The sequence below is a fragment of the Gobio gobio genome (assembly GCF_949357685.1).
Source record: "Gobio gobio genome assembly, chromosome: 21".
Taxonomy (NCBI): domain Eukaryota; kingdom Metazoa; phylum Chordata; class Actinopteri; order Cypriniformes; family Gobionidae; genus Gobio; species Gobio gobio.
The window spans coordinates 43,041,376-43,052,876 of record NC_137117.1 but is presented as its reverse complement, the minus strand read 5'-3'; the positions used below and the strand labels follow the sequence as shown (position 1 = coordinate 43,052,876).

The 11,501-nt window shown below is 39.0% G+C and overlaps 1 protein-coding gene across 1 annotated transcript in view; it reads right to left on the bottom strand.

Moving 5' to 3' along the window:
• Nucleotides 1-269: 269 nt before the first annotated feature.
• Nucleotides 270-11,501, bottom strand: part of LOC307117887 (translocating chain-associated membrane protein 1) — a 40,466-nt gene continuing 29,234 nt past the window's right edge. Inside the window, exon 11 of the mRNA XM_079803113.1 lies at nucleotides 270-4,802. Coding sequence (XP_079659239.1) covers nucleotides 4,729-4,802 — 74 coding nt within the window. The 3' untranslated portion in view covers nucleotides 270-4,728. The remainder of the gene's footprint in view (nucleotides 4,803-11,501) is intronic.

Sequence of the window (11,501 nt, the reverse complement as noted above, 5' to 3'; positions counted from 1 at the left end):
GCTCTAGTATTTGTCCTTCATTTATGTATGGAATTTTTTCAGATTTATGCCAGTTTTTGTTGATTTTATTTGCCAGTTTCTATAAAAATGCTCTCTGTTTGCAGTCACACACGTGTGTGTGTGTGTGTGTGTGTGTGTGTGTGTGTGTGTGTGTGTGTGAGGATAGAAAGTTCGTTCACTTTGTGTTTATGCTCTAGGACCAGATCTTGATATAAATGTAGACATTTTCAGATTTATACTGGATTTTAGTTGATTTTTTTTTTGACAAACAAAGTGAAAAAAATGTTTTTTTTTTACACTTTCCCATTGATTTTCAATGTTGGGGTCAATCTGCCCCCGAGGGACTTAAACGGTAATTTTTTTTACACACCTTTAGAACAACCAAATCAAGCCCAGATTGTTTGTGCATGTTTAGATAGATTATTTAGTAAAGTCACAGAGTCTCATGGCCCTGAGATGAAGGGAACACTTTTTCAAAATGGAGGAAAAGTCCAGTGGGGTCAGCTGGAGCCCAAGGGACGATTAAGGGTTAAAATGTAAAATAACTTTTCTATTGTACTATATTTTAAAGTGTAATTTATTCCTGTGACTCCAGTCTTTAGTGTCACATGATCTTCAGAAATCATTCTAATATGAGGATTTGATTGTCTGGCTATCACCAGACCAAGCTCAGTTTAGGATTGAACATTGGTCTGGGGATCTGCGCTGTATTTTCTACTGCACAAGAGGCGTGATAAACCAGCATAATTCAAATGACTCTATACGCAATTGGATACTCCTTCAACCAATCAGACCACAAGAGGCGTGATCAACGGGTAATGGCCCATGGCTTCTCTATCCGTCATCGTGTTAAACCCGCCAATAGCGCGCCAGGTGGATAAGCCAGTCTGTGATTGGCTCCTGCAAAAGTGTAACAGAAGCAGTAGAAATGAATGTACAGGTTTCCAGACTGAGCCGCAGGGCCAAATCAAATTTACCCAGTCTAATGATTTGATGCTCAAGAAACATTTATGATTATTATCAATGTTGAAAGCAGCAGTGCAAAACATTTTTTTAGGATTCTTTGATGAATAGAAAGTTCAAAAGAACAGTTTGTATCCGGAATAGAAAGATGTTGTAACATTGTGCTACCGTTCAAAAGTTTTGGGTCAGTAAGAATATATTTATTAAATTATTTTGGGAAAGATTAATATTTATTCTGCAAGGATGCATTAAATTGATCAAAGGTGACAGAAAAGACATTTATAATGTTACAAAAGATTCTATTGAAAATAAATGCTGTTCTTTTGAACTTTCGATTCATCAAAGACTCCTAAAAAAACAGTTTTTCAACATTGATAATAATCATAAATGTTTATTAGATTGATTTCTGAAGTGACACTGAAGACTGGAGTAATGATGCTGAAAATTCAGCTTTGATCACAGGAATAAATGACATTTTAAAATACATTCAAATAGAAAACATTTTGATAATATTCACAATATTGCATTTTTTACTTTATTTTTAATTAAATAAATGCAGCCTTGATGAGCATAAGAGACGACTTCTAAAAACATTACAAACGTCAGTGTATCAATTTGGCAACTGATATACACCACCACAGTGTGTGTGTGTGTGTGTGTGAATCTGTGTAATCCAATAGTACATGTCTGTGTCTCGCTTGCACACGTTTTAAGTTTTAACAGAACACCACTTTTGATTCCAGGCCTATGGTTTTATTTCTGCTATTAGGCATAAAATGCTCTCAATGGGGCGATTCTGTCACAGATCAACACGGATGAAGAATATCAAAATCTCTCATAACACTAATAAACACAACACAGACGCAAAGAGAACTCAACAGTGCTTAAACCGAGAAACGTCTACTCTTGTTAGCTTAAGGACACTTAAAGAATCGTATGGTTTCATATGAACTTGCACGCCGCAGTTATAGGTGACGGATAACAGAGAGCAGATCACTCATACAGAAGGAAAAAAGGCCACAAAGTGTTGGAAAAGAGATGTTCCAACCCTCTTCATATAAGAGCAGAGCTTCATATACTCCATATACGTGCACAGACACAACCTCTTCCCATATTTCAATCATTTGAAACATTTCCCACAAGACTGGCTTTCATTGCGTTACAGGTAAAACCCACACTTGCACAATGTCATAGTAAAGTCTCTAATTAGCATCACAACTGAACTTTAGCCCTATTCGGACGGGGTTAGATCCGCAAGGGCAGATGGAGTAATGTCATTTTACCATGGCCAAATCCCACGGGATGAGAAATCTCAGTAAAGTTGCTTCCTGATATCATGTGCGCATTTATTAGAAATGAAATTTATAATGAATGCGTGTTGTATTGGAAGTTTGATTATGATCAATCTAAAAAGGTCACTTTTATGCAATTAATCTGATCTTGTTACTCGCTAAATTCCACATTCATAAATCCATATGTGACCCTGGAGCACAAAACCAGTCATAAGTCTCACGGCTAAATCTGTGGCAATAGCCAACAATACATTGTACATTTATTTTATGCTAAAAATCATTAGGATGATAAGATCATGTTCCATGATGATGGAACTACCGTAAATATATATAAAAATTATTATTAGTAGTAATATGCGTAGCTAAGGACTTCATTTGGACAACTTTAAAGGCGATTTTGTCAATATTTCTGTGTTTTTTTGCACCCTTAGATTCTAGTTGCATCTCGGACTCCTAACTAACCATACATCAATGGAAAGCTCATTTATTCAGCTTTCAGATAATGTATAAATCTCAATTTTTAAAAATGGTTTTGTGGTCCAGGGTCACATACGGCAGCCATGATAAGCAACAAAATGTGGGCTCTTTAATAGTCCTGGGTTAAGCATGCGAACCCTTCTTAGGGCAAAATGTAAAATGCAAAAAAGATAAATAAGGAGATTCAGCCACCTCGACAACTGTCCATAAAAAAGCTCCACGAAAGCCACTCTCTCAAAGCGGTTTCCTGCATCCTCCAAGCCTTCAGGGGGCGCTGTCGCTACAAACAATTACAAAAACACTCCTTTAAACGACATTTCACACCCAGCCAAACACTGAAACGGGAGCCTAAAATCAGTTGTTCCTGCTCTCAGTATTTATATGTAAAACTACACAGCTAAGGTCATCTAAAAGCTTCATAAAAACACAGTCCATCGCCACCTCCGCCTCTTTATATATAGAGTGGTGCAGGTATGACATCACTTTGTAGGCCAAACGCGAGTTAGCATTTTAGCACTTCCCGTTCCCTCGTCCTAAAGTCAATGGTTTTTTTAAATGGGGTTTTGGTTAAATGGCTGAAATAAGGCCTGTGGTGAACACAAGCTCAAGACACTTTCACGTTTTATTCTACAACATAAAAACACATCAGTATTACACCACTCGTGATTTTTTTGAAGCTGTTAAGCGTCTTGAAAAAGGCGGTTGCTAACAAGTGGCTAAATGTGGAGATTAAACGCCATCACGACGAACAGGTACATTTAATCAGCCTTATTATGCTCATAATTGTGCTCTTATAAACTATTCTAACTCAAACGCTCTGGGAAAATGTTTTTAGATAAAACTAAGAGTTTTTGGAAGCTTAGTAATGGTGACGTTAAAGCTACACTGTGTAACTTTTTTAGTTTATTCTTTAGCTAAAAAACACTTAGTTCTTTCAAAAATATATGTGCTCATTAATGTATATTTACTTCTTTCAAGTAATAAAGTATTCTCGTAAGTTTATTGAAAATACATACGGGTGAGGGTTTGAATGCCGGTCGCCATGTTGCCCCTCCATCTTGAAAGTACATCAGCCAAAGAGGGACATACCCGTAAATTCAAGCTTCGCCTTTGGCGTTTTAACACTCGATGGCACCGTGTCGAATGTGGACGAGGTCGAACTGGAAGCCATGTTAATCTTGGACTAAATCAGCCACCGTAGGAGTTAAAACCAAATCGGAATTGAGAGGAACAGAAACTAATATTCACTGGATGGTCATGTGCCTTTTCACCACTAGATAGTGTAGCTTTAATGTGATTGTTGTAGTTTGTTTATAGCCTACCTTTAGCCTTTTACTACTGCCGACTGCATTTAGGCTTCAAAATGAATAAAAGTTGTGTTCATCTGTGATAATTATCTTGATGGACAAAATGTGTAAGTCTCAAAGTTTTGTTGATCCCAGAGCTTGTTTTTTTTGCCAATGGGAAAATCCTATTGGGTTTCTATCAAGGGAACCAGTGCGATGCGAGCGGCCAGTTGGCCTACAAAATGGCGTCATACCTGCACCACTCTATAGGAGTTTCTTCCTGAGCTTCATAGTAGCTTACAGGACTGAGGGACTGAACACTTAACAAAGGACACTTCTCGAATGCCTCTATCCACACAGCGTGTTTCATAAGAAGCACAGAAATGATGTTGAATAGGGTTTAACTGTGTTAAGCTTAGGGACAGAAATATTTCCATTGTGCAGATACTGGATTTAAAAACATCTTCATGTCCACCACAAACCTCTCAATCTAACCAAAAATCATGAGCAAATGCATATAATGAATTATTATAAATCTATAGTTCATTTTGAAGATGCAGTCAGGAAAAAAACAGAGGGAAAAATGACACCTGAACCATGCCGTACAAATCAGTTCCTTAGTTCGTTTCGCATTTATCAATCCGTTTCTTTTCTAAAGTTCAGAGTGGAAACAGAGCATCACATTTCGGGCACCTGTTGTCTCTTTCCTCTTACGAGGCTTTAGATTTTCTTGCTCTTGGCGACGTCTTTTCATCTGGTTTCATGACTCCATTGACTGAACCCCCTGTCAATGACAAATAAAGCATTTAGGAAGGAAAACAAGGGAATTTCAACGTCACTAGGTGCGTTTACATGGAGCACTGTAATCGGTTTAAAAGTCCAATCCGAATAAAAATACTCCATATAAACACCTCAATCGGAATAAAAATGGCCAAACCGAATGAAATTGTAATGGGTTTGAGAGGGGTGGGATAAACCTTTTCATGACCCGATCAAACGAAAAATTCCACCATGTAAACGATCTAATCCGATTACTTTGAGTGCACGTCTTGAGATATAGAGCGCGCGCCTCCTCAACTGAAGAGCACGCGCCGCGCTCACACCAGGCTAATGTTGACAAGAGAGGAAAGTTCATTTTTCTGAGGTATTAAACTTTTTTTTCGTAACATGTTATGAACATGAAGTTGGAATAATGACACAGACATAGCCTGGCTACACAATCTCGACAGCGTTTGTCCGGCTTCAACTGCGCCTGACAGAATAATTTATTTTTCTGAGGTGATTCTTACACTTTACGACAAATAATAAATAGCTTTTATAAAACTGTACAAGTCCTGGTGGCCGTTGAGAGCCGGGGAACATTCAAGCTGCTCTCTGTTTCTCGTTAGTTAAGTTAGCTATTTAAAAAAAAAAAAAATCAACAACTGCTTCAAATTGGTTAAGTAACATTACCCCCAGTCTACTTTAATTACTTTTGTTAATATTTATAACTTTGTGATTATGGTATCTTTCCTTAATCATCTGAAATATATATGTTTAGTACTACTAGTAATGATGCTGAGCACGTCTTGAATGCTTCATTCATGTTTCACCGTATATCCTATATTTTTATTAATAATTTGAGTGCATTTTATTGTTAATTTTGTGTTTTTCAAAATAAATGAATTGAATTCATTTTCGATTCCGCATTCATCATTCACAGCTGTTGAAATAGCCATTGTACAGGAGGTTAAACTACTGCATGTCCGCCCACAGAAAAATAAATACATATACAAATTACCAACACAGAACTATTGATCCACGATACGTAACGAATCTGAGGCGGCAGACAAACTGTGTGCGCATGTCACAAAAGGATTCCTACTGAAAGTCAGCACATGTAAACACAGATGGGTTTAGATAACGTCACATGTAAACAGTCCACCCAATCTTTCAATCGGAATGATTTTAATCGGAATGACAAAAAAGTGCGCATGTAAACGTGGCTACTGTGCTTAGGCCTGTCACGATAACTCATTTTGCTGGACGATAAATTGGCCAAGAAATGATTGCGATAAACGATAATAGTCGTTCTGAGACCATTTTCATCTAAAATAATGATAATGGCATAATGCAGGTACGCCTTTTCAAAGATCAATAAACTTGTATTTCTAAAGGCTATTTAACACTGAAAACGGAAGTATTTTAAATATCCACAATAAATGAACAAAACAACCAAAACAAAAAAAGCAATGGACTCTCAGTCTGTTAACAAACAAATGCTCTTGAATAAACAGCTGGAAAACTGCAGCGGATGATTTATGATTGTGTTTTAGGCAGTGCTGGGAATCCATACATTTTTTTTTACGAATTAATCATTTTTTTCTGTAATTAACCACGATTAATACGTTTTTAATGTTTTGATATTATAATCATTTCAGTTACTCTCCAAATTAATGTAGAAACTATTTATTGCCAGCATATTTTAAATATGTGTTGTAATGGCATATTTTTATTTATGAAGGCCAGTATCACTGACGTCTCTATGAAACATTAATGACGTTACATTACAGTATAACTCAAAGCTACCCGTTTTAACATGTATTAGGCTTTAAAAAAACAACTGTGAACTTAAAACAATCTTTACATAACCCCATTATAATAAATGTTATTTTTACTAGTGATGCACCGAAATGAAAATTCTGGGCCGAAAACCGAAACTGAAGCCGAAAATGGCTTCTTTTAAAAACGTATACTAATATATTAATATAAATTGCTTGAATTTAATGGATCTGAAATTAAAAATAATCAGGAACCAATAGAATAATCAAACTTTTATTAAGTTACATAACAAAACCTACAATATTTCTAACAATAAATATAAAATATAGCTGCAAGCAGCAATACCGGGGCCAAGCGCAAAGAAGAAGACAAGACATGCCAAAATGGCTGGCAGTGTCAGATCAACTGGAGCAATGAGCAATTAATCACGTTTTAAGATGATTTTAGGCAAAAGGCTGAAAAATGCATTGTAGTCTAAGAGTGTCAGACCAACTGCAACAATTAACAATTATACAGTTTAAGAAGATTAGGCAAAATGGCTGAAATATCATATATAGAGTCACTGATAATATAAGTTAATGGTTTATCACTTTTGACCAATAGGTGGCACAGTTACGAAATTGATGTGGTGTAGTCAGAATAAGGGAACAATGACACATGCAAAGTTTGATGCCAATATGTCAAAGCATTGCAGAGATACAGCCTCAAGAGTAATTTTGGCATCATGGCTCAACTTCGTCACTGCGGTTTACAAAAACGGTTTCATCTATTGATGCAAAATCCCTAACTTTTTGTTGACATAGTCTGAAGATGATACGATTCGATTTTGGTGGAAATTGGACAAACGGTCTAGGATGAGTTTGAAAAAGTAGGTTTTGATCAAATAAGAACATTGAGGACATGATGTTTGACCAAATATGGCAAAATTAGTATCTATGTTCTCGGCATGAGCCAATAAATGTATTATGACCAGTTTCATTAAACTAGGCTAATTTAATCAAAAGTTATTAGCATGTTTGTAAATTTTGTTATAACCTCTGACCACAAGGTGGCACTGCCCCAAAACTTTTTGAGTACCTTCAAAGCATGGTGCGGAAGACCCATACCAAGTTTCGTAACGATAGACTAATGCGTTTGTAAAATATAGTATTTTAGCACATAATTCAAAATGGCCGAGAGCCAAAATGGCCGATATGGTAAAATTGAATATCAGACAACTCTGAATACCGTCCTGAATCTAACGAGACAACTTTTATGATTTTTGGACAAACAGTTCAAAAATTATAAGCAAAAATAGCCATTTTTTGTATCTCCGGACCAGTAGGTGGCGCTGCGCCGAAACGCTGCAAGTTGCCTCAAGTCATGCTTGTGATGACATGTACCAAGTTTGGATTGAACACGATAAAGCGTTGTGGAGATATTGCCTTATGAGTGTTTTTGCAACCGCTACGTAAAATTTGTGTGCACGTTTATCAAAAACGATTTGACGAATCAACTTGATTTGCAAGATTTTTTGTCAGCATGGTCTGAAGATGATCTGGTTCAATTTTCGTGCAAATCGGACAAACCGTCTAGGACGAGTTCGCAAAAGTAGGTTTTTTGGAAAATTAAATATGGCGGGGAAATTATCATGACCGAAAATGACGTCATAGGATGCAATTGAATCGGCATGAGCCAATGAATGTATTATGACCAGTTTCATTATACTAAGCTAATTAAATCAAAAGTTATTAGCATTTTTGTCAAGTTTGTTATAACTTTTGACCACAAGGTGGCACTGCCCCAAAACTTTTTGAGTACCTTCAGGGCATGGAGTGGAAGTCACATACCGAGTTTAGTAACAATACACTAATGCATTTGTAAAATATAGCATTTTAGCACATAATTCAAAATGGCCGACAGCCAAAATGGCCGATATGGTAAAATTGAATATCAGACGACTTGGCATGCCGTCCTGAATCTAACGAGACCACTTTTATGATTTTTGGACAAACGGTTCAAAAGTTATAAGCAAAAACAGCCATTTTTTGTATCTCCGGACCAGCAGGTGGCGCTGCGCCGAGACGCTGCATGTTGCCTCAAGTCATGCTTGTGATGACATGTACCAAGTTTGGTTTGAATACGATAAAGCGTTGCGGAGATATTGCCTTAAGAGTGCTTTTGCAACCGCTACGTAAAATTTGTTTGCGCGTTTATCGCAAATGATTTGACGAATCAACTTGATTTGCAAGATTTTTTGTCAGCATGGTCTGAAGATGATCTGGTTCAATTTTCGTGCAAATCGGATGAACCGTCGAGGACGAGTTCGCAAAAGTAGGTTTTTCGGTTAATTAAAAATGGCGGGAAAATTATTATGACGGAAAATGACGTCATAGGGTGCAATCGAATTGTCTTGAGCCAAGGAATCAGAGGGAAAAAGAATTTCGTTTCTAGCCCTTATGGTTCAAAAGTTATTAGCATAAACATGAGTCTAATTTTGGACTGATGGTGGCGCTAGAGGGATTGAGTTAGAGACTCAAAATTTGCTATGGTGACATTTCAGACTGTCCTCTATTAGTGTGCCAAATTTCATAACTTTTTACCATACGGTTCTATGGGCTGCCATAGACTTCGTGGCGGAAGAAGAAGAAGAAGATGAATAATAATAATAATAGGAACGGGAACGGTTTCAATAGGTGCCTTCGCACCTTCGGTGCTTGGCCCCTAATAATAATACCAAATAGGCCTAATTTAATTCTTCAAGTTTTACGTTCCATCAAATAAAATAGTTTTTTAACATTTGTGCAAAAAACGATCCACAATTATCTGAATACCTGCACACAAAATCACGGAATGGTTGTCATTAAGAACATGAGATGCTGCACTGAATAATCGCTCACTGTCTGTCACTGTTCTCCGGGGAAAATGGGGGGAACAATTTTGGGGGTAAAATGTTTTTTTGGCAGGGTTGCCTGCTAAAATTCGCATTCCTGGGTCTAAATATCACACAAATGGGGTCGCTTCAACCCGCGGACATGGAAAAACATTCTGCGGGAAAACCACGGACTTGGCAACACTGCTCGGGGCAGATAAATACCTGCGCGCAATCTGCGCAAGCAATGGAAAGCGGCCTTCGCTCGCGCGCCAGTAGTCAAGGGGATTGTCGCTTCTGGCAATGTGTAGTTCAACTGAATACGTCTCTATGTGTTCTCATACCGCTGACATGCTTCATCTTTGCTTGGCAGCCGCGTCGCGTGATAACAGCTCGACCGTGAGTGAAACCGAAGCGATTGCGCGCGGATGGGAGGGGCGGGTGGCATACATTTTCGGCTGTTTTTTTTTTATTTCGGCCCGAAACCGATAATGCCATTTTCGGCGGCCGAAATTTCGGTGCACCCCTAATTTTGACCTGTGGCCTTCCCTGTTAGACATATACAGAAATGTAATAGTTATCTTTCTTAACTGCATAAATAATAAATGAAATATAGACGAATCCTCATTAAAGCTACAATTTTCTCTGTTCCCGTTGTTCTTTGATGAACATTAATGACAGGCATCATCAGTGCTACTGTCACTTTAAGAACAGCCGCGGATCTCACGCGCATCTCATTATCTCACAACTCTTTAAGTTCATTTAAGACGTTATTCGACTAATTTAAGACTCCTAATATGAGAATACTCAAAATCCTCTGTGTTATTGTTTGTTAATGAGCAAAAGAGAACTCGATGTGAGCAGGAGACTGACGCGAATCTGTCTGTGCGTCAAGTGTGTGTGTGTCAGAGTGTCCCTCGATTAGCTGACATGAGACAGACAGACAGGACACTGACTGACAGACAGACAGACAGACAGACAGACAGACAGACAGACAGACAGGACACTGACTGACAGACAGACAGACAGACAGACAGGACACTGACTGACAGACAGACAGACAGACAGACAGGACACTGACAGACAGACAGACAGACAGGACACTGACTGACAGACAGACAGACAGACAGACAGACAGGACACTGACTGACAGACAGACAGACAGACAGACAGGACACTGACTGACTGACAGACAGACAGACAGACAGGACACTGACAGACAGACAGACAGGACACTGACAGACAGACAGGACACTGACTGACTGACAGACAGACAGACAGACAGGACACTGACAGACAGGACACTGACAGACAGACAGACAGGACACTGACAGACAGACAGGACACTGACTGACTGACAGACAGACAGACAGACAGGACACTGACAGACAGACAGACAGGACACTGACAGACAGACAGACAGACAGACAGGACACTGACTGACTGACAGACAGACAGACAGGACACTGACTGACTGACAGACAGGACACTGACTGACAGACAGACAGACAGACAGGACACTGACTGACTGACTGACAGACAGACAGACAGACAGACAGGACACTGACTGACAGACAGACAGACAGACAGGACACTGACTGACAGACAGACAGACAGACAGGACACTGACTGACAGACAAACAGACAGACAGGACACTGACTGACAGACAGACAGACAGGCAGACAGGACACTGACTGACAGACAGACAGACAGACAGGACACTGACTGACAGACAGACAGACAGGCAGACAGGACACTGACTGACAGACAGACAGACAGGCAGACAGGACACTGACTGACAGACAGACAGACAGACAGACAGGACACTGACTGACAGACAGACAGGACACTGACTGACTGACAGACAGACAGACAGACAGGACACTGACAGACAGACAGACAGGACACTGACAGACAGACAGACAGACAGGACACTGACTGACAGACAGACAGACAGACAGACAGACAGACAGGACACTGACTGACTGACAGACAGACAGACAGACAGGACACTGACTGACAGACAGACAGACAGACAGACAGACAGACAGGACACTGACTGACAGACAGACAGACAGGACACTGACTGA